Source organism: Pan troglodytes, chromosome 20 (genome assembly GCF_028858775.2).
Source record: "Pan troglodytes isolate AG18354 chromosome 20, NHGRI_mPanTro3-v2.0_pri, whole genome shotgun sequence".
Classification (NCBI taxonomy): Eukaryota; Metazoa; Chordata; class Mammalia; order Primates; family Hominidae; genus Pan; species Pan troglodytes.
This window is the reverse complement of record NC_072418.2, coordinates 40,665,537-40,689,325: the sequence shown is the minus strand read 5'-3', so window position 1 is coordinate 40,689,325 and position 23,789 is coordinate 40,665,537. Positions and strand designations below refer to the sequence as shown.

The window sequence follows — 23,789 nt, the reverse complement described above, 5'->3', positions numbered from 1 at the left end:
CCAGAAATGGAAGTCCCTCTATTAAAGATTTTGTTTCCACAAGGACATTTAAGTAATTTTTGTAATCTCTAGTTGATTTTGTTATAGAGATTTGCTATTTCCCATCATATCATTTTGAGGATGCTATTCATACTTACTCTTAATATTCGTACTTAAACAAAACTCCTGTTTCGTTTATTCTACTACTGCCTTTATAGTATTTCCCATTGGATCAGCATTGTTTCTCTATTATATGGGAGTCAGCTTTTTTGGAAATGTTTGGTAATTCTGATATGTCTTTAGTTTCACAGTGGAGAGTACTTTGGATGTAGTCTGCTTCAGTGCAGGAATAGGATGTGCTGCTCTGATGTGCACTCTGACTTGTTTTTAGAGACAGAGGAGTGGCAGGTTTTTTGTGCTGCAGCATGCCTGGCCCGCCAGCCCCAGGCATAGGGATGCTCCTATTTCCCCTAGGACAATACCAGTCACTGGCCTCACCTCCTCCTCCTGGAAGCAGAGACTAGGGCTTGCTAACTGGGTTAAGGGAAGGTGATGTGCCAGGTTAAATCACTTTACTTCCCCAAGCAACCAATCTCACTATTGGTTGTGAGGACAATCTCACTATCCCCACTTTTGCTTCTTGTGACAAACCCTAGGCCCAGGCCACCCTTATTATGTCACATTCACCTTTCAAAGTAGTGCACACTCTTGTGTTTTGTTTTCTGGTTCCCTTAGATGATCTAATACCAGTGCTTCCTCTATTTCAGGTATTCTCCATTGTTCCTAATTCACCAATAGTTGTTTATATTTTCGGGAGCTGTTTATATGTGTGTGTGTATATGCATGTGTATGTAATAGTCCCAATACCATTTATAAAAATTTAGGGCCGGCTGCAGTGGCTCACACCTGTAATCCCAGCACTTTGGGAGGCCAAGGCGGGTAGATCACGAGTTCAGGAGTTCGAGACCAGCCTGGCCAACATGGTGAAACCCCGTCTCTACTAAAAATACAAAAATTAGCCGGGTGTGGTGGCAGGCACCTGTAATCCCAGCTACTCAGGAAGATGAGGCAGGAGAATCGCTTGAAACCAGCAGGCAGAGGTTGCAGTGAGCCAAGATCGCACCACTGCACTCCGGCCTGGGTGAAAGAGCAAAATGCTGTCTCAAAAAAAAAAAAAAATTAAATGAAAACATTATTAAAATGCCTTTGCCCTGACAGTTGTTTTCAGGAAATTCTTGTGAACATTAAATTCAAATAAGTCTTTGTGTCTGGTTTGTGTATGTGCATGTGTATATATACATACACCATATTCCATCAAATATAAAATGCTTTGATACTGGCACAAGGCTTATCTTACTAAAAATATCAATGAACGTTTTCACAAGACATTGTATTAGTCCATCTTCACACTGCTATAAAGAGCTACTTGAGATTGGGTAATTATAAAGGAAAGAGGTTTAATTGACTCACAGTTCCACATTGCTGGGGAGGCCTCAGGAAACTTATAGTCATAGCACATGGTGAAGGGGAAGCAAGGCATGTCTTACATGGTGGTAGGAGAGAGAGAGGGGGGTGGAGAACTGCCAAACACTTTTAAACCATCAGATCTCATGAGAACATACTCACTATCATGAGAACAGCATGGGGGAACCACCCCCATGATCCAGTCACCTCCCACAGGGTCCCTCCCCCAACATGTGGGAATTATAATTCGAGATGAGATTTGGGTGGGGCTTTTTAGCATTGATGAAATCAGGAGGTATCAGTGATAGTAAGGCTAATATATCTATATGTGTATATATATATATATGATAATGAATCTAGATGATAATAGGACTGTAGCAATTCTCTTTTTCCATAATTTAAGCTGCATATGTATAGAACCAGAATATTCCAGTGCCTGCACATTTCAGATATATTTACTGAAAAATTGTATCATTTTGCTGACATTTTATTTAGCATTTTGATTTTTCTCTTTAATTAGGACTCATTTAAATTTTGGTTTTTAGTAACTATTCTCTCTAGTTTTATCATTTGGATTATGTCAGCCATGTATCATGAGCTGGGAAAATTCTGGTAACAATTATCCTTGAAGTTTTTATCAAACTAAAACAGATTGTGCTAGCAGACTGTGTTGTTCTAGCTTGTTCTATAGCTTAAGCTGAATTTACGTTTTCCATTTACTAGTTCACTCAAGCATGATTATGTTGTGTAAATTTCAATGAAGTACATTTTCTAGAAAAGACTTCATTAGCTCTGGAATTTTATATACATTGAAATGATACGACTTTCTTATAATTTGACATCCTAAAAGTAATGGTAATACATATACCCAAAGTACTAAAATCACACCCTAAAAATTAACAATTCCATAGAATCTTATAATATCCATTCCATGTTGAAATTTCCGTAATTGTTCCAAGAATATATTTCATAGATATTTAACAAGGATTTACTCTCAGGATCATACATTGTAACATTTTGGTGGTTCTGTCACTTTTTTTTTTTTTGAGACGGACTCTCGCTATGTCGCCCAGGCTGGAGTGCAGTGGCGTGATCTCGGCTCACTGCAACCTCCGCCTCCTGGGTTCAAGCAATTCTCCTGCCTCAGCCTCCCAAGTAGCTGGGATGACATCGATATCTCTGGTAATGTCCTTTTTAAATTCGTGACACTTATAACTGTGTCATCTTTTTTTTCTTTTTACTGGATTTGGAAAAATTGAATAAGTCTATAATCTGCTTATTACTTAATTTCTAATTTTAATTGCATTAACTAGTTCCTTCTTTTAGCATCTCCTTTATTTGGTACCTTTTTTTGTTTCTTGAGTTAAATACTTATTTTTTTCCCGAGTTTTATCAAGTGCCTACTATGCAAAAGGCGTCACAGTAGTGTTGAGGATACAGAGAACAAAATGTTCTATCCCCAAATCGTGGTTTTCTGTATGCATTAAGGGATGTTAATTTACCACTGAGTAGAGTCTTGGCCACATCCTACAGATTTCAATATGTAGGCATTTCAATATCACTGCTTTCTGTTAAATCAATATTTAACTTTTGATTTCCAGTTTAATCCATGACTTGTATTATACATGTAGATGATTGTAAATTTGTAAGAGGAGGTGCAAATTATCACCAAATTACTTACTAATTGCAAAGAAAATAACATACCTTTACAATGGAGAGATCTGGCAGTCACTACCTTAACCAAATGTAGCATCACTAATAAAAGGACAACCTGCCATTATATGCCTCCTGTGTGTACAGACTGTATTATACCTATGAAGTATTCTTGCTAAAAATGTTTGACCAGAAGCAAATCAAGCTGCTGTTTAAGTTTCAGTTTGGAGACAGAGGAAAAAGAGGAACAACATTATGCAGAAATAAAATAAGACAAACCCAGAATCCAGGATATTCTACGACAACTGTGATGGACTCTTCTAAAAGCCAATAAAATGACATAAAGATGAGGGGCTGTTCAGTTTAAAAGTGACAGAGCAGGCCGGGTGCAGTGGCTCACCCCAGTAATCCCAGCACTTTGGGAGGCCAAGGTGGGTGGATCACAAGGTCAAGAGATCGAGACCATCCTGGCCAACATGGTGAAACCCCATCTCTACTAAAAATACAAAAATTAGCCGGGCGTGGTGGCAGGCGCCTGTAATCCCAGCTACTCGGGAGGCTGAGGCAGGAGAATTGCTTGAACCCAGGAGGCGGAGGTTGCAGTGAGCCGAGATCACGCCACTGCACTCCAGCCTGGGCGACATAGCGAGAGTCCGTCTCAAAAAAAAAAGTGACAGAACCACCAAAATGTTACAATGTATGATCCTGAGAGTAAATCCTTGTTAAATATCTATGAAATATATTCTTTGAACAATTATGGAAATTTCAACATGGAATGGATATTATAAGATTCTATGGAATTGTTAATTTTTAGGGTGTGATTTTAGTACTTTGGGTATATGTATTACCATTACTTTTAGGAGATACAAACTGATTTAGGGGCAAAATGATATGATGTTTATAACTTAACTCTCAAATGGTATCGCAAAAAAATGTATTTTATAGAAAAACAAAGCAAAATATACATTTTCAAATCTAGGTGGAAGGTAAAATGGGTGTTCATTATAGAATGCATTCTATGTTTCTGTGTCTCAGAGCATTTTCATAATAAAATTAGTAAAAGATTTCTAAATAGACAGCTTTTTTCTTTTTTTGAGACAAAGTCTTGCTCTTGTCTCCCATGCTGGAGTGCAATGGTGCAATCTCAGCTCACTGCAACCTCCGCCTCCTGGATTCACGCGATTCTCTTGCCTCAGCTCTTGCCTCAGCCTCCCGAGTAGCTGAGACTACAGGTGGCTGCCACCACACCCAGCTAATTTTTGTATTTTTAGTAGAGACAGGGTTTCTCCATGTTGGCCAGGCTGGTCTCAAACTCCTGACCTCAGATGATCCACCCATCTCAGCCTCCTAAAGTGCTGGGATTACAGGCGTGAGCCACCATGGCCAGATAGCTTTCTTTTTTCTATCCATTTAATTTCTGTATTATTATGGGTAAATTCCCTCACACCTCTCTTTGATGCTTCAGCAGCTATATTCTAAGGTCCTCCCACTCACTACATCCTTAGGGTTTCTCTTCATCTTTAATTTTAGAACTTAAGCAATGAGGTCTGAATTCAGATCTTTACATTTTCTTTATATTCTAATGGAGTGCCTTAGTTATCTGGGCTGCATAACAAAATATCGTAGACTCAGTGGCTTATAAACAACTGAAATTTATTTCTCACAGTTTTGGAGGCTGAAAGTCCAAGGTCAAGGTGCCAGCATGCTTGGGTTCTGGTGAAGGCCCTCTTTTGCACTGTAGACTGCTGACTTCTTGCTGTAACCTCATGTGGTTGAAAGAGCTAGCTGGCTCTTTGGCTTCTTCTTATAAAGGCAGTAATTCCACTCATGAAGGCTCCACCCTCATGACCTAATTTCTTCCTAAAGGCCCTACCTTCAAATACCATCACCTTGGGATTCGTGTTTCAACATAGGAATTGTTACAGGAACACAAACATTCAGCCCATAACAGATTTTATCAAAGAAGTACTTCATGAAATATAAGTGATGAGTGGTTTTTCCAAATTTGTCATCTCCATTGCATCTTCCTATTAAGAAATCCACTAATAATAATGTTGATGATAATAAAAACAGTAATATCCAATATTAATCCAAAGCAGTTTGGGCCAGATAGTTGTTGCTGTATTATACATGTTGGAAACAACCACACTTTTAGGTGTGTTTCATTTTACAGCTGAGGTACCAAGAAGCAAATATTTTGTCTAATATCACACAGATAGTATAGTAGTGGAAAGGCAATGATGATAAGTATATGCTGTTGCTAGAACACTTTTCCACAACTGTTACATTAACAGCTTTATTTTCTAGTGTGAATTTTCCTAAATTTAAGGAGAACTAAGAGGTATTTAAGACTCACACATTTATTAAGTTAATATGTGTAAAAAAAACATCAACACATTGACAGAACTTCTGGCCATAAATATTTTGATATTCTATAAATAGAGCATGACATGGAAACTTTTTCTTATATTAAATTACATTATGAGTTTTCTGATGTTGATAAAGATGTGAATATTGTCTAAAGGCCTTTCTACATACCTTACACTCATAGGGTTTCTCACCAGTATGAATTCTCTGATGTTCAGTAAGGTGTGAATTAAGTCTAAAGGCCTTCCCACATTGTTTACACTCATAGGGTTTCTCACCAGTATGAATTCTTTGATGTATTCTAAGGTCTACACTACGACTAAAGGCCTTCCCACATTCTTTACATTTGTATGGTTTTACACCCGTATGAATTTTCTGATGTTCAGTGAACTGCCCACGCCGACTAAAGGACTTCCCACATTCTTTACAGTCATAGGGTTTTAAACCAGAATGAATTTTCAGATGTTCTTTAAGATTCCCTCTACGAATAAAGGCCTTTCCACATTCTTTACATTTATAGGGCTTTTCACCAGTGTGAATTCTCTGGTGTTCAGTAAGGTAGAAACCAAATCTAAAGGTCTTCCCACATCGTACACATTTGTAGGGCTTCACATCAGTATGAATTTTCTTATGTAGACTAATTTGAGAACGAACTCGAAAGGTCTTCCCACATTCCTTACATTCGTAGGGCTTCACACCAGTATGAAGTCTCTGATGTTCAGTAAGGACTGAACGAAGCATAAAGGCTTTCCCGCATTCCTTACATTCATATGGTTTCTCTCCAGTATGAATTCTAGAATGTACTCTGAGGTCACCACTATAACTAAAAGCCTTCTCACACACCTTACATGCAAAAGGTTTTATACCAGTATGGATTGTTTTATGCCGATTAAGCTGTCCACGCACATTAAATGATTTCCCACACTCCTTACATTCATAAGGTTTCTTACCTGCATGAGTTCTTCTGTGTTCAGTAAGGTAAAAACTAAGTCTAAAGGTCTTTCCACATTCCTTACATTCGTAGGGTTTTACACCAGTATGAATTTTCTGATGACGGGTAAGTTGTCCGCATACACTAAAAGCTTTCCCACACTCCTTACATTCATAGGGTTTCTTACCTGTATGAATTCTCTCATGTTCTTTAAAGTAGAAAATAAGTTGAAAAACTTTTCCACATTCTTTACATTCATAAGATTTCTTACCAGTATGAATTCTTTTATGTTGAGTAAGTTCTAATCTACTAAAAAAACCCTTATCACATTTCTTACACATATAGGGTTTTTTACCAGTGTGAATTTTCTGATGTCGATTAAGTTGTGGGTAAAGAATAAAGGTCTTCCCACATTCTTGACATTCATAGGGTTTCTCACCAGTATGAAATCTCTGATGCAGAGTAAGTTGATAGCTATGACTAAAAACTTTCCCACATTTCTCACATTTACAGGATTTTTCACCAGTATGAATTTTCTGATGGAGAGTAAGCTGATAGACATTATTAAAAGTACTCCCACATTCTTTACAATCATGTTTCACATCAGAATCTATTTTCCCATGTTGAACCAAGTTTGAGTCACAGCTTTTCTCACTATTATGAATTCTCTGATTCAGAGTAAAAGAGGGATGTTTTCTATCAGTTGACATTTTTTTAGAGACGATTTTCTTTTGACTGATAGATCTTTCTTTAAGTCCCTGTTGACCCTCAAACTCACTTTTGTTCTGCCACTCATTTCTAAAAATGGATCCTTTCAGATGAAGAGTTTTACTTTTTTCTATTATACTCCCTTTGGATAAACTGATTTCATGAATGTCCTTTTCTGAAGATAATTTCTTGGTCTTATGCCTGGATAACAAACCTGAAAGAAAACATAAAAGCAAACAAAAATTATTTTCCTGTAGCCAGCATAACATAAATTTTACATTTTCAAAATAGGAAACAAAGTGAAAACGGTTCTCACTAGAAGTCAGTGGCTTAAAGAATATTTCAATAAAGTTATATAATTTGAAATTAGGCAACATGAGCTTAGAAAATGAGAGATTATAGCCGGGCGCGGTGGCTCATGCCTGTAATCCCAGCACTTTGGAAGGCCAAGGCAGGTGGATCATCTGAGGTCAGGAGTTCAAGACCAGCCTGACCAACATGGTGAAACCCCATTTCTCCTTAAAAAAATACAAAATTGGCCGAGCATCATGGCAGGCACCTGTAATCCTAGCTACTCAGGAGTCTGAGGCAGGAGAATCACTTGAACCTGGGAGGCGGAGGTTGCAGTGAGCTGAGATCGCGCCATTGCACTCCAGCCTGGGCTACAAGAGCTAAACTCTGTCTCAAAAAAAAAAAAAAAGATTATATAAGATTGTGGTGATATGGCAAATAGTTTATTTACGTCAGTGGTTCTAAAATTTTATTGTGGATGAGAATCATCTGGGGAACTTTATCACAAATACTGCTATTTAGTTACACACAAGTCAAGTGAACCAAATCTATAGGAGTAATTTGGTATCTGAATTTTTAATAACTCCACTAGATGATTCTGATATAGATCAAAGTTTGAGAATCTCCACTTAACAATTTTAACAGTTTTTCTTTACTCTTAGAATAAAATCCAAACATGTTACCATATAATATAATATGGTCTTTGGTTACCTAAAGACCTCTTTCAAAGACATTGTCCTCCTTACTCCCTCTTATTATGACTTGCTTCTATTCAGCTCCTCGATTGTGTCATAGCATTTCCCATTTCATATAGTTTTCTATGGGATTTTTCATCTCCTAAAAATAATCTGTCCAGGGCTCTGTGAAAGGCCAACTCCTTCTCATTCTTAATGGTTGGTTAAATATCTCTTACACAGAAAGGCTTGCCCTACTGACTGTAAGGCAGTCTGTGTCCTTTATTCTCAATTCCAGCATCATGTTTCATTTCTTCATTTCACAATTTTCAAATGCATATCCACTGATTTTTCTTTTTGCTCTTTTGTTGATTTTCTGATCCCTAAACCTTCCCAAAGGAAGATGTAATCCTTATTTCATTCAACAGTGAATAACTACCCACTAGCATATAGCAGGCATTAAACAACTGACTGTACAATAATCATTGTCTTAAAGGAAATTATGATGATGAATGACAGATAAGTCATGTATAGGACAGCTGAATATCAGGACAATCACTTAATTTTTACATTTTTGTAACAATTACAAAGGAGCTCTAATCTCTCTCACCTTATTACAGTGATTAAATGCACTCTTTCCTACCTTACTTCCTTTACAGATCAGAACAAAAGTAAATCCAAGGTAGTTCAACCAAATGTTCAAAATGAAAAAGCCCTTGTTTTGCCTACTCATCCTTTAAATGGCTATCTAGTTAAACAGAGATGTTTCCAATCCTGTTGTTCACTGCCTCCTGTGCAAAGAGATGTATGTTTACACAGCTGAGTTTTACTATTATTCAGCCACCTACTGGATGCTCACTCTACTGTTTTTTTCTTTTCTTTCTTTTTCTTTCTTTCTTTTTTTTTGAGACGGAGTCTCACTCTGTCACCCAGGATGGAGTGCAGTGGCACAATCTCGGCTCACTGCAACCTCTGCCTCCCAGGTTCAAGCGATTCTCCTGCCTCAGCCTCCTGAGTAGCTGGGATTACAGGTGCATGCCACCAAACCCAGCTAATTTTTGTATTTTTAGTAGAGACGGGGTTTTACTATGTTGGCCAGGCTGGTCTCAAACTCCTGACCTCAGGTGATCCACTTGTCTCGGCCTCCCAAAGAGCTGGGATTCCAGGCATGAGCCACTGCGCCTGGCCACTCTACTTTTTTTTTTTCCCCAAGACAGAGTCTTGCACTGTCGCCCAGGCTGGAGTACAGTGGCACCATCTTGGCTTACTGCAACCGCTGCCTCCCAGGTTCAAGTGATTCTCCTTGCCTCAGTCTCCCAAGTAGCTGGGATAACAGGCACCCACCACCACGCCTGACTAATTTTTTGGTATTTTTAGTAGAGACGGGGTTTCACTATATTGGCCAGGCTGGTCTCAAACCCCTGACCTTGTGATCCGCCCACCTCGGCCTCCCAAAGTGCTGGGATTACAGGCGTTAGCCACCGTGCCCGGCCCACTGTACTTTCTTTATAAGCTTTCTCAGATGATATCTCTTCTGTTCTCTTACATCTAAAACCAACCATTCCTATACTTGATAGAGAAGTATTTAAATGATTTGTATAGATATTGTAACAGGTGTGTGCCATGTTGAATGGTTTCTGGAAAAAATGAACAAAGAAACTCAACAATTTTAGGGAGAACAGAGTAACTGAATAGTATGAGGAGATGGCTGGGAGACTAGAAGTGTCAAGGAATCTTATTAACACAGATAAGTTAAATGAAAGCTGGAGGGTGGCAATCTAAATAAGAAAAGAGCCTTAAAAAATCTAAATACTGGCCGGGCGCAGTGGCTCACGCTTGTAATCCCAGCACTTTGGGAGGCCAAGGTGGGTGGATCACCTGAGGTTAGGAGTATTTTCTCAAGTAGATAGATCATAACCTGCTGGGGTTTTATTAGAGCCTAATGATATAGAGGAACGAAAATACCCAACTCAGCCCTCTAAGCTATCCTGTCACACCTAGCGATGGGGAAAAAACTGGAAGCACTGGTTAAGGTCCATCAGGTGGCACAGGTGCACCAAAAGACTGAGACCTAATTCTGGGACTGCGGAACACTCCTCTCCCCTTACACCTTATCACTGCACTCCTAAAGGCCTATTTACTATGTTTCCCATTACCCAGTACATCATGTTCACCTTCCAACAAAAAATTAGAAGGACAACTAAAAGGCAAGAAACACTTTGATGAGAGTAAACAAGCATCAGAATGAGAGTCAGATATAGCAGGAATGTTGGAATTATCAGACCAGGAATTTTAAAAGACTATAAGAAATGTGTTAAGGGCTTTAATAGAAAAAATAGACAACATCCAGATGGATAATGAAAACAGAGAGATGAATATTCTAAGAAAGAATCAAAAAGAAATGCTAAAGATCAAAAACACTGTAATAGAAATGAAGAATGGCTCTGATGTGCTCACTAGTAAACTGGACACAGCTGAGAGTCTCTGCACTTGAAGATGTGACAAGAGAAACTTCCAACACTGAAAAGAAAGAGAAAAAATACTGAAGGAAACAGAACAGATATCCAAGAACTCTGGGGGTAAGCATAAAAGGTGTAAATACACATGATGAAAATACCAGAAGGAGGAAAATGAGAGAAAGGAAAAGAAGCAATATATGAAGCAACAATGAATGAGAATTTCTCCAAATTAATGTGAGACACCAAACCAGAGATCAGGAATGTCAGAGAACTGCAAATTAAAAACAACGAGATACCACTTCACACCTGTTAGAATGGCCAAAATCGAAAACACTGGCAACACCAAAGGCTGACAAGGATGTGGAGCAACAGGAACTCTCATTCATTGCTGGGGGAATGCAAAAATATTATAGCCACTTTGGAGAACATTTTGTCAGTTTCCTACAAAACTAAACCTATTCTTATCATACTACTCAGCAATCATTTCTTTGGTGTTTACCCAAATAAAATGAAAGCTTATGTTCATACAAAAACCTGCACACAAATGCATATAGCAGCTTTATTCAAAACTTCCAATACTTAAACAAAAACCAAGATGTCTTTTAGTAGGTGAATGATTAAGCTGTGGTACATCCAGAGAATGGACTATTATTCAGTGCTAAAAGAATAAGCCATCACAAAAAGATGTTGAGGAAACTTAAATGCATATTACTAAGTGAAAGAGACCAATCTGAAAAGGCTACATACTATATGATTCTAACTACATGATAGTCTGAAAAAGGCAAAACTATGGAGACAGTAAAATGCTCAGTGGTTTCTAAAGGTTAGGGTGGAGAGAGGGATGACTAGGCCAAACACAGAGAAATTTTAGAGCAGTGAAACTACTCTGTATGATACTGCAATTGTGGATACATGTCATTATATATTTTTCAAAGTTAATAGAATTTACAACACCAAGAGTGAACCTTAATGCAGACTGTGGACTTTGGGTGGTAATGATGTGTCAATGTAGGTTTATCAACTGTAACAAATGTACCACTGTAATGTGGATTGTTGGTAGTTGGGGAGGGTGTGTATGTTTGGGGACAGAGAGTATACAGGAAACCTGTACTTTCTGCTAAATTTTCCTGTAAACCTAAAACTGATTTTAAAAATAAAGTTTGTTAATTAATAGAAAGTTACTCCAGAAACTAGTAAAATATTGCAAAATATATATCTAGTATCTAAACTAATAAAATATTGCAAAATATATATATCTGATAAAGAAGTTGATTATAAGATATATAAAGAACTCTTACAAATCAAGAAGATAAAATGGATAATATCAATGGGAATTTTTGTGTCCTTGTATGAGAAAAAGAGTTCTTCAATACAAAAGCACAATTCATAAAAGAAAAAAAAGATACATTTGGCTTCATCAAAATGAAAAATATTTGTACTGCAAAAGATAAGATTAAGAAAATGAAAAGACATGCCATGTACCGCAATCTGGGAGAAAGTATTCGCAGATCATATATGTAAATAAAATGCTCATATTCAGAATATATTTTTAAAACTCTTGCAACTCAATAATAACACAAACAACCTAATTTTAAGAATGGGCAAAACACTGAACAGTCTTTCCACCAAAGATGTACCAATAGCTAATAAGCAATTGCTCAACGTCAACCACAATTAGATACCACTACACACACACTGGAATGGCTGTTCTCAAAAAGACAGGTAATAGCATGTGTTGGAGAGAAGACAGAGAAACAGAAACCCTCATGCATTGTTATTGGGAAGGTACACCGATATAGGTAGTTTGGAACACATTTTGGCAGTTTCTTATAACAGCCCCAAACTGTAAACAATACAAATGTCCATCACTGGTAAATAGATAAGTAAGATAAGGTATATCCCTACAACAGAACATATTCAGCAATAAAAGAGAATATATCACTGATACATGCTGCTTCATAAATGGACCTCCAGAACATTATGCTAAGTTAAAGAAGCCAGAGTCAAAAGACTGTACATTGCATGATCCCATTTATATGAAATGTTCAGAAAAGGAAAATCAACAAAAATGGAAGGTAGGTCAGTAGGTGCCTAAAGCTGTAGATCGAAGAAGGGATTAACTGCAAAGGGGCACAAGGGAACTTTTGGGGGTGATGGAAGTATTCTAAAACTGGATTGTCATGATTCCTGCCTAACTATAAATTGACTAAAAGTCACCAAGTGTGCACTTACAGTGAGTAAATTTTATGTTATGTAAATTATACCTCAATAAAATTGCTAAAAATTTTGATGGATAAAATTTCTGAACAGACACTTTTTACCAAAGGAGAAAAAGGAATGACAAATAAATGAAAATATGCTCATCACTAGTCATTAGTTAAATGCAAATTAAAATCACAATGAGATACACCTACACATCCACTAAAATAACTAAGATTAAAATGACTGACAATACAACAGGTTGGCAACAATGTGGAGCTATTGGACATCTAGTGGGAATGCCAAACAATATAGCCACTTTGGACCGTTTCTTTCTTTTTTTTGCGACAGAGTTTCACTCTTGTTGCCCAGGCTGGAGTGCAGTGGCGTGATCTTGGCTCACTGCAACCTCCGCCTTCCAGTTTCAAGCCATTCTCCTGCCTCAGCTTCCCGGGTAGCTGGGATTACAGGCACACGCCACCACACCCGGCTAATTTTTGTATTTTTAGTAGAGACGGGGTTTCACCATGTTGGTCAGGCTGGTCTCGAACTCCTGACCTCGTGATCCACCCACCTCGGCCTCCCAAAGTGCTGGGATTACAGGCGTGAGCCACCGCACCCAGCCCAGTTTCTTTTTTTTTAAATGAAGTTTTTACAGGTGTGTACCACCATGCCTAGCTAATTTTTGTATTTTTAGTAGAGACAGGGTTTTCCATGTTGCCCAGGTTGGTCTTGAACCCCTGGGCTCAAGCGATCCGCCTGCCTTAGCCTCCCAAAGTGCCGGGATTACAGGCATGAACTACTGCGCCCAGCCCAGTTTCTTATATATACTTATATAATCCATGAATCCCACCCTCAGGTGTTTAACCCAAGGTAACAAAGCATACATTAAAACAAAGACTTGTAAACAAGCACTCATAATAGCTTTATTCATGCCTGTGAAAGACTAGAAACAACTTAGATGTTCATAAACTGTTAACTAATAAGTTAAGCAGATATGAAATACTATTCAGCAAGAAAAAGGAATTAACTACTGAGACTTCTAACTACTTGGATGAATCGCATAAATATCAGAAGTAGAAGTAGTATGACACAGAATACTGCATATTCTGATTTATTTGATATGAAATTGTAGAAAAGACAAAATTAGGGAAAGAAGGCAACTTAGTTGCCTGTCACGGGCTGAGCTGAAAGTGGGGGAAGGGTACTGACTGTAAAGAAACATAATGGAAAGTGTTGACATGATAGACATGTTCTACATCTTGACTGAAGTGGTGATGATTACAAGACTCACGTGTTTGTCCAAAATAATTAAACAGATACAATTAATGAATTTTATTCTATATAAATCATATCTCAATAAAGCTGATTTGAAAAAAAATAGTAAGGCTGGCCGGGCGCGGTGGCTCATGCCTGTAATCCCAGCACTTTGGGAGGCCGAGGTGGGCGGATCACAAGGTCAGGAGATCGAGACCATCCTGGCTAACATGGTGAAACCCCATCTCTGCTAAAAATATAAAAACTTAGCCAGGCATGGTGGTGGGCACCTGTAGTCCCAGGTACTCCGGAGGCTAAGGCAGGAGAATGGCGTGAACCCGGGAGGCGGAGCTTGTAGTGAGCCGAGATCGCACCACTGCACTCCAGCCTGGGCGACAGAGCGAGACTCCGCCTTAAAAAAAAAAAAAAAAAAGTAAGGCTATTTTCCAAAGCTCTATGTAATGCTCTAAACAAAATAATCCTGTATATTCCAGAATAAAAAATTTTAAGGAAACTATTAATTTCCTGTATTGACCACAGAAGAAATAAAAAGCCTAAGCAAATGAAATTCCATTGTGAAACACCTATCCTTGCAAACAATTTCATAGACATCTATCAAAGTTTTAAAGAACAGATAATTTTAAAGTTAGTTTAGCTACTCGAGAAAAGAGCAAAAAGAAAAGTTATCTTATCCTTTTTATAAAATTATGATAAGCAAAACAACTAAGCAGAATTAAGAACTTTAGAGGCAAACATTTTTAAGAAAGAATGAAAAACTATCATGATTTGCAAATGATCTGATTATATACAGCCCAAGAATTTCAACTAAAAAAAATCTGCAAATAAAATACAAATCAGAATTTGGCTTGATATAGAGGAATCAACATACTATATAGAACTTAATAGCCTTTTCTTCATAGTTTTAAAAATGCATTATTTTTTACATTGACAGATAAATTTTATGTATTTACTCTGTACAACATATTTTGAAGAATATATACATTGTGAAATGACTAAATCTGGTATACAGTAAATAATCAATGTTAACTGTTATTATTATTAACTCCTGATTAACAGAAAATAAAAAGTGAACGAGCTATTGAGATGCAAGTAAACTGAACACCAGTATTCAAAATATATTTACATCTTTCACCTCAAACATAACTCTCCTTTCCCTCCTGCCAATTCTTAGCTGATGATCTCCCTTATTCCTCTAATAAAAATGAAGCATTGAAAAGAAATACATAATACCACATCAATCAACCCATCTATATCCATTGTCGTATCTATAGTTCTCTAAATTTTTCTTGTGCACTGGATCCTACCTCCTTGTCCTCCAATTTCCATAATTATCCTTCCCTCTACTACAATTTTTCCCCTTTCTATAGAATCATTTTCATCTTAAAATCTCACATCTTGAAATAGACTCCTGGCCAGGCATGGTGGCTCACGCCCAGCACTTTGGGAGGCCAAGATGGGTGGATCATCTGAGGTCAGGAGTTCAAGACCAGCATGGCCAACATGGTGAGACCCCGTTTCTACTAAAATACAAAAATTAGCCAGGCGTGGTGGCAGGCGCCTGTAATACCAGCTACTCAGGAGGCTGAGGCAGGGGAATTGCTTGAACCCAGGAGGTGGAGGTTGCAGTGAGCCGAAATCATGCCATTGCACTGCAGCCTAGGCAACAAGAGCAAAACTCTGTCTCAAAAAAAAAAAAAAAAAAGACTCCTTACATCCCATATCCTCTTCTAGCTACTAACCTCTTATCTAGTTCCCTCCTAACAGATTTCCCATTAGAAAAGTTTTCTATCTCCCTGTCATCACTGCCTCACCTCCCATTTTATTTCAGCCACATCTAGCAGGCTTTTTTCACCTCTGACTCCACTGAAACCTTGTCCTCTTAACACAAGGTCACCACCAGCTTCTTTCCTGCCATATCCTATAGGCAGTTTACAGTTCAGTTGACCTCACAGATGACTACTCCCTTCCACTTGAAACATTTTCTTCATTTGACTTTTTTGGTACCACTCTCCAGGCTACTTGTTCTCAATCTACTTGCTGCCTCCTCTTCCTTCTCTGAATAGAGTGCCCTGGGCCTCAGTCTCTTTCTCCTCTGGCTCCCTTCATTCTATGAAACTCATTCGCTAAAGGGAGGGAATCAGCAAACTTTCTGTAAAGGACCAGACAGTCGATATCTTATGCACTGCGAGCCATATGACTTCTGTCTCAACTACTCAACTCTGCCATAGACAACACATAAATAATTAAGTATGGCTACGTTTCAATAAAACTTTATTTACAAAAACAGGTAGTAGGTCAGATCAGCCCTAAGTGATCTCATCCAGTCAGTTGATTGGCTGGACACCCAAGTTAATATAACTCATCCTACCATCTCTCTGTTCAACATCTCGATCTTGATGACAAGTAGGCATTTTAAATATATATACCTAAATCAGGACTCTATTTCCATCTTCCAAGCTATCTTTCCCATATGTCCATCTCAGCAAATTATATACACTTAGCTGCTTGTTCACCTATGATTTCTTGTTCACTCATACCCCATGGCATGTCTGTTAGCTCTACTTTCAAATCATAAGATGAATACAGCATCTTCTTACCACCCCTCACCACTACCATCCCAATCCAAGCTACCTTCACTGCTAATCTAGACTTCTGAAATAGCCTGATAACTGATCTTCCTACTTCCAATCTTGCCCCTGTTTAGTATATTCTTCACAGAGCATCTACAGTGATCATTTAAAAACATATTTTTGATTATGGCTTTCAATCACTCTTGGAAAAGAAAAATCCAAATTTCTTACTATGATAAACAGAACCATATAAGACCTGGCCCCTGCTCAGCTCTAAATTCATATTTAGTTAACTCTTCCCTACTCTGAATCTGCTCTGAGCTTTTCCAGTTCTTCAAACACACAAAGCTCACTTCTCTGCTGTGCTTGGAATTATTTTCTTCCAGATATTCACATGGCCTAAGCCTATACTGCACATCTCTGCACATATATTCTCTCTTCAAAGAGCCTTCCCTGGGCAGCCCACCTCAATTAAACCTGCCCAAACTCTATCTCTTTACCCTTCATAGGTTTCTTTCATAGCATGCGTCATTATTTAATATTATATATTCATTTGTTTACAGTTTACTATGTATCTCTGCTACTACAATGTTAACTCCATTAGTGTAGGAAGGTTTTGGCCTTATTCACCAAGGCACTGATAACACTTGGCACAGAGTGAGCACTCGGTAAATATATGCTGAATATGTGAAAGACTGAACTTTTAGGCATTAGAAACAAGCACACATGTCAATGGAGAAAAGATAGGAAGCAATTGATTGCACTAGGAAAGAGCATTCTCTTTACTGAAATGGAGAGTAATACGAGGGGAAACAAAAACAAAGACAGGTGGTAAGTAGGAGCCAAGATGAGGTTCTTTTGATAGTTCATGCTCAGATGATCTGTTTTCTTCCCTGTCTTAACCTTTACTCCAAAGGCCTGAGGCCTCTGAGAGTAACTCCCTAAACAGCATGCAAAGCCTGTGTATGCTCCCTCACCAGCTGGCCATGACTGGCAATGAGGGCTTCCATCTGCCTGATGAACTCTCAACTCACCGGGGCACTGTCTTCCTGTCACATCCTTCGCCGCCACGCAGGGCTCTTTCCCTTGCTCCAGTAAGGTAATCACATCTGGCTTTGAGCCAGAATATCCTGCTTACAAGAAAGAAATAAAAGAATATATAGAAGTAAAACATTGCACATTCAGAAACATTTTGAGACTTGGTTAAATTTATATGGATCAACATGATTTCGATGAAGACTTCGGAAAAAACTGACAGGATTAAAGAATATTCAACTTAGTGTAACCTCAGGATCCCAGAGAATAAAGAAACTTGATGGGCAGGGGAATTAAAATTCATCTAGGAGAATTTTAATTCATTTTGGAATTAAAACTCATACAGACTGGCTCTATTGAGAGGCAGTAGTTATTGAGGGCATACACTCTGAAGCCAGACTACGTGGGTCCAAATTCTACTCTACTGCCTATTGACTAATGATTGTAAACAAACTGGTTAAATTATTTGGGCCTCAGTTTTTTCATCTGTAAAATGAAAATAAAAGTAGTACCTTTTATTTTCTTTTTTTCTTTTGTATCTCATAGCTAGTACTTAGAATGATGCCTGGTATATAGTAAGCACTCTATTAGCTATTATTATTTTTGTTGTTGTTAATTTACTTAGAGCAAAACAAGAAGCTTCCTAAAATATTTCTAGGTTCTTGCTAAGATATTCATTTAAAGTTAGATGCTAAGTTAATAAATTTTATTTTACTTTAACTAATTTCAACTTTTATTTTAGATACAGGGCCATACGTGCAGGTTTGTTACCTGGGGATATTGTGTGATGCTGAGGTTTGAGGTACGTTTGATCCCACCACCCAGGTACTGAGCATAATGTCCAATAGGTAAAACTTACAATCACAAATCAGTAAGAGAAAATATTTGTTTTAGGAAGTAGAATGCATTCACTTTAATTTTAAATCAATGTTATTGGTCTGAACCATGACATGTAAATTGTAGACCCTGGGTAGGGCTGTTATCCTCGCAGGCATGTTACCAAATAACAGAGCATCCATAGCAATTCTGAGCTCAAATGCAATGTGAAACCTGATTTCATTGACATTGGCTTTGGAGTAAATGCCACAAAATTCAAATCCAGTTTCTTAACTATTAAGGAAGAAGTAACTACAGGAATGGATTAAGGAACATTTCATGAGGCTCAGTGAGGTATGGTGAAAATGAAAGCATTTAGTGGAAGTGCCATTCACAAACCATCAAAGTTCAGTCCATTCCTTGAGGAAGAGAGAAGAAATTCAGCTAGTTTCTTAGTAATTAGTCCTAAATTTGTGGAAGAGAAAGCTACTATTTCAGATAACAGAGTCTACATTATTTGACATAGGTGACCTTACCCAGTGAGACCAAGTTATTATAATTCTCCAACATCACATCTCTGTACAATTTCCTCTGGGTAGTGTCCAGGCACTCCCATTCCTTCTGAGAGAAGTCTATAGCCACATCCCTGAACGTCACCAATGCCTGAAACCATAAACCAACATATTACTGGTGAAATTACAGAACAAGTATTTTAAAAAGAAGAAAAGGAGATAAAAGGTTTCATTGCAGCAAGGGGTACTATACTAAACTCTAGGCTGGGGCTGAAAGCTTATGATAAAGATAGAAGAAAGGAACCAGGTGTTCTAAAGCAGAGTCACCTCATTTTCTTGAAGAATCCAGCCACTATATGCAAAATTTCCTGTATATTATGGGGTTCTTTAACTACTCAAAACATTTCTGGGAACAAATAAATGTTTCCCAATTCAATTAAACAGTGGATACAAGCAAATAAACTATATTTCTACCTCAAAAATTCTCAATAAATTATTACTTAATAATAAATACTTTAAGAAAAACCACTTAATAAAGAAAAAAGAATCCTATATCCTCTTTTTCCTTTCAGTTTATCTATCTATCTATCTATCGATCAATCGATTGATCAATCGAGACGGAGATCTCACTCTGTTGCCCACGCTGGAGTACAGTGGTGAACTCAGAAGTTCAAGGCCATAGTACCTCACTGCAACTCTGGGAGAATACAATTAACGAATATTTATGTATCTGGATGATTTTCTTATAAGTACTACACACCTTCTTTTTTCTTGAGATTAAGAATATTGATGTAATGAACCAGAATCATACTGATGTCAAGACTAGCACATTCCGTTTAACCACAAAATGCGTCTTACTATGGGTTTTCACCTCAGAGATTCTCAGGAAAGATCCCCTGGCCTCTCTATAAGCAGGCCCCAACCACATACTGAAACTGAGGCCAATCAATATTAAACTGCATTTTATCTACAGACACAGGATCTGTGGAAAACTGCAGTGCTTTCCTATGTGTAGTCAAATGATTCCATTCTTGGTTTCATCACACCTCAGATCTGACAAAGGATGGTAAAGTACCTCCCCCTCTAGGAACTTCATGTCTGTTCCATCTCTGCCCTAGACAGAGACTGAGTACCCTGAATGAGTTGGTCAATGTGCATGTGGATACTGGTTAGAAAAGAGAGGGGGCCCATGGGAGGAGCTTGGAAATGTGGGGATGAAGAAAAACTTCTTAGGAAGTGTCAGCATAAAGAGTGAAAATGTTCACATGATCTTTAAAAACAAAATAATCTAAAAAGGAAAGAGAAACTGTGACTTACATGGGCCATGGTTTTACACTCACAAGAACTGCTCAGTCTTCCGCAGGATTATTCTGCTGGAGAAGCAAAGTTCTGAGAAGCCTGAGTTAGAGGAGAAAAAAATGAGACAGTGAGACTAGGTCTGCCTCAGAGGTAACAATATGATATAAATTAATAATCTTTTATTTTCCACTGTTGCTTGCAAATACCTCCCCTACACTTCCCTCACCTCCCTCCAACACACCACAGCAAGGGAACCTGGCTGTACGAGGATGGACACAGTGCAGAGGTTATCCTGCATTAGAACACATGACCAATATTTCAGCAGGAGAGTTCTGGGCCAATCCCCACTATGAGGATACTGATCTAGGCCCAAGGCTGGGATGTTCAGAATTGCCCAGAGTAGATTCTCTTCCCTCAATTCTCACCATCCAAAGGGGACAGACCACATTATCCAAAGCAGACTGCCTTCATGGCCTTAGGAGCTTCCTGGCCTCCCCAGACTTAAAAACGAAAGATAGAACAGACTAGGAGTTCGCAACCTATGGCCCATGGGCCAAATCTGGCCCGCCCATATGTTTTTGTAAATAAAGCTGGAATGGAACACAGCTATGCTCATGTGTTTACTTCTGACTATGGCTACTTTCAGAAAGCTACCATAGCCAAGTTGAGTAGTTGCAATGGAGATTGTATGGGCCACACAGCCTAAAATACTTCCTATTTGGTCCTCTATAAAAAACATTTGCTGGCTGGGCGCAGTGGCTCACGCCTATAATCCCAGCACTTTGGGAGGTCAAGGCGGGCAGATCACCTGAGGTCGGGAGTTCAAGACCAGCCTGACCAACATGGAGAAACCCCGTCTCTACTAAAAATACAAAATTAGCTGGGTGTGGTGGCGCGTGCCTATAATCCCAGCTACTCAGGAGACTGAGGCAGGAAAATCGCTTGAATCTGGGAGGGGGAGGCTGCAGTGAGCTGAGATCGCCCCATTGCACTCCAGCCTGCGTAACAAGATTGAAACTCCATCTCAAAAACAAACAAACAAAAAACCAAAGAAACAGTTGCTGATCCCTGGCATAGACAATCCATGATGGCCTTTATCATTGCAAAATTATACTTGCACACTGGGATCCCTTTTCCTAGCCTGAACTAGAACTCCCACAATCCTCAGGGCTCACCACTCCCCATTTCCCTCAATCAGAAGAGTCCCCAGGGTCCCTGCAGGACATCATTCACCCTCCCTTCTCCCTCAGTACCCAAACTAGAGGGAGAAGTAAATATATGGCCCTGGAAGCAATAAAAAAAATCAACTTTTATGTGATGCATACCTTATATATAGCTATTTAATCCTTAGAACAGTTCTACAATGTCATTATTATCTCCACTTCAACATCAGAAAAACAGAAACCTAAATCCACTGTTAATAAACAAGACATCTGAGTTCTGAATCCACAATTCTCCAACTACAAAGCCAGTTCTTTTTCAACTGTGCTCTTGTCACTGATACCCAGAATTTCTTATTACGCCTAATAAAACCCAAGCGTGAATAATGACTTGGGTTTAATGACTAAAAGCTATTAAATGTTGCTACTTATTAAGATAATATACGTTAAAGTGGCAAATAGCATTTTATATTTACAACACAGGAACATTGAATAGACTGATAATAACATGTTAAACTGGAGTAAAATAGATGCCCTCACGCCATGTTATACACTGGTGCCACCTTAAAGAAGGTAAATTAGAAATTTATATTAGCAGAATTTAATAATATGAGCCGGATGTTTCAGTAATCCCACTCCTATGACCCTGTCTAAGGAAAATAATTATATATGTTCACTAGGATATATGCAGACAGGTGCAGATAGACTAATTTTAAAATGGAAAAAGCTAGATACAAACATAAATTAGACTTCAATAAAGAACAGGTTAAATAAATTCTAGTGTATCCATATAATAGAAAATAAAGTAGCCATCAGAAATAATATAGATTGGGAGTCTGCAAACTTTTCCTGCAAAGAACCACATAATAAATATTTCAGGCTTTGTGGGCCAGCTGGAGGATCCCTTGAACCCAGGAGTTCGAGACTGCAGTGAGCTATAACTGCACCACTGCACTCCAGCCTGGGTGAGACAGTGAGAGCCTGTCTCTTTAAAACAAACAAATACAGTATCTGCAAAGTGCAATAAAATGATGCACAATAAAATGAGGTATGCCTACATTATCATTAATGTTGACGCGAATATCTTCAAACAAGAGGGAAGAAAGTGCATTTGTCTATAAAAGGGCAACACAACAGATCCTCGAGGTGATGGAAATGATCTATCTTGACTATCAATGTCAACATTCCTGGTTGTCATATTATACTACAGTCCTGCAAGATGTTATCATTGGAGAAGACTAAGTTGAAGATAACACACAATGTCTCTATTATTTCTTACAACCTCATATGAATCTACAATCATCTCAAATTTAAAAAAAAATTAAGGAAGTTTTAAGAACTTCATTTTCAAATATTTGCTAGATGAATTAAGTTTTTACCCCCTTCAAATCTTGAAGGCAAATTAATGCTCCAGGTTGTACTGTTCAATAGGAAGACTATTAGCCATATATAGCTGTTTACATTTAGATTTATTAAAATTGAACACAATTTAAAAAATTCGTTCCTCAATCAAACCAGCCACATTTCAATTCCTCAATAGCCATATGTAGCTAGTGGCTACTATATTGGAGAGCACAGATATAAAAAATGGAACTCAGTTTTGCAGAAATTCCTATTAAAAAGCATTGTTCCAAAGCGTTACACGACTGACACCCTCACTTTACAGGTGAGAAAACTGAAGCCAGGAGATATCACTATAATACAGCGCTGCACACAATCGTGCTCATTCTCACCATATTATGCTCACACACTTCTTTCCCCACATTCACTGCCACAGGCGAACTCTCAATGAATCATTCACTACATTTATATAACTTCATGGGAATCTATTTTAAATTCATGACCATGCAAAGAAAAATCAATTTCTTACAGGTTATAAGATACTCAGTCGCAGGCTGAATCTGATTAAACAGACATCAGTCACCCTCAAAGCTATAATCAAACCATTCCCAAGACCCTTCCGCACACAATACTAAATGCGCCACTAATAGCCTCAAGCATAATCTGACGCACATCACACAGGCATGGCCACTACCCACTCTGCACCCACAGAGGACACTCGGACACGCGCGCGCACAGACCCACACACACACGCACACACACACACACGGCCGCAAAGAATGCGTCACACTTCCGAACCCCGTTGAGCAGCAACCCGGTATCGTGGCCACTGCGTCACGGCCAGAGCTGTCAGAGAGAAATCCAGACCTTACCTGACAGCCTTTTGCAGCTCTTCTAGCCCGGGATGACATTCCCCTGAAGGCACCACGGCAAGACTCAACCTCTTTGTGTGAGATTCTCTGGAATTTCTGGGGCGTTACTTGAGTATAATGAAATAGGGTAGGCTCGGACCATAGTAGGGTAAGTCCCACAGTTCGAGCAAGGGAGCCTCAG

At 38.5% G+C, this 23,789-nt stretch overlaps 1 protein-coding gene across 2 annotated transcripts; it reads right to left on the bottom strand.

Moving 5' to 3' along the window:
* Positions 1-4,732: 4,732 nt before the first annotated feature.
* ZNF540 (zinc finger protein 540) lies at positions 4,733-23,721 on the bottom strand. 2 transcript variants are annotated; one of them, XM_009435484.4, is made up of 5 exons: positions 23,609-23,721; positions 20,254-20,334; positions 18,961-19,087; positions 17,608-17,706; positions 4,733-7,316 (listed from the first exon to the last, which is right to left on the bottom strand). In XM_009435484.4, exons 2-5 carry the CDS (start codon positions 20,260-20,262, stop codon positions 5,566-5,568), a joined length of 1,986 nt encoding a protein of 661 aa, XP_009433759.1. In that variant the 5' UTR covers positions 20,263-20,334; positions 23,609-23,721; the 3' UTR covers positions 4,733-5,565. The 2 variants fall into 2 exon arrangements, with proteins under 2 accessions (XP_009433759.1, XP_003316388.1); XM_003316340.6 differs by having other exon boundaries at positions 17,608-17,703.
* Between the last annotated feature and the right edge of the window lie 68 nt (positions 23,722-23,789).

Coding starts and splice junctions, on each gene's coding strand:
- ZNF540 (XM_009435484.4), bottom strand. Junction 17,707..18,960: donor TAATAACTTGGTCTCACTGG/GTAAGGTCACCT, acceptor CTTTCTTGTAAG/CAGGATATTCTGGCTCAAAG. Junction 7,317..17,607: donor GACAGGAAGACAGTGCCCCG/GTGAGTTGAGAG, acceptor GTTTTCTTTCAG/GTTTGTTATCCAGGCATAAG.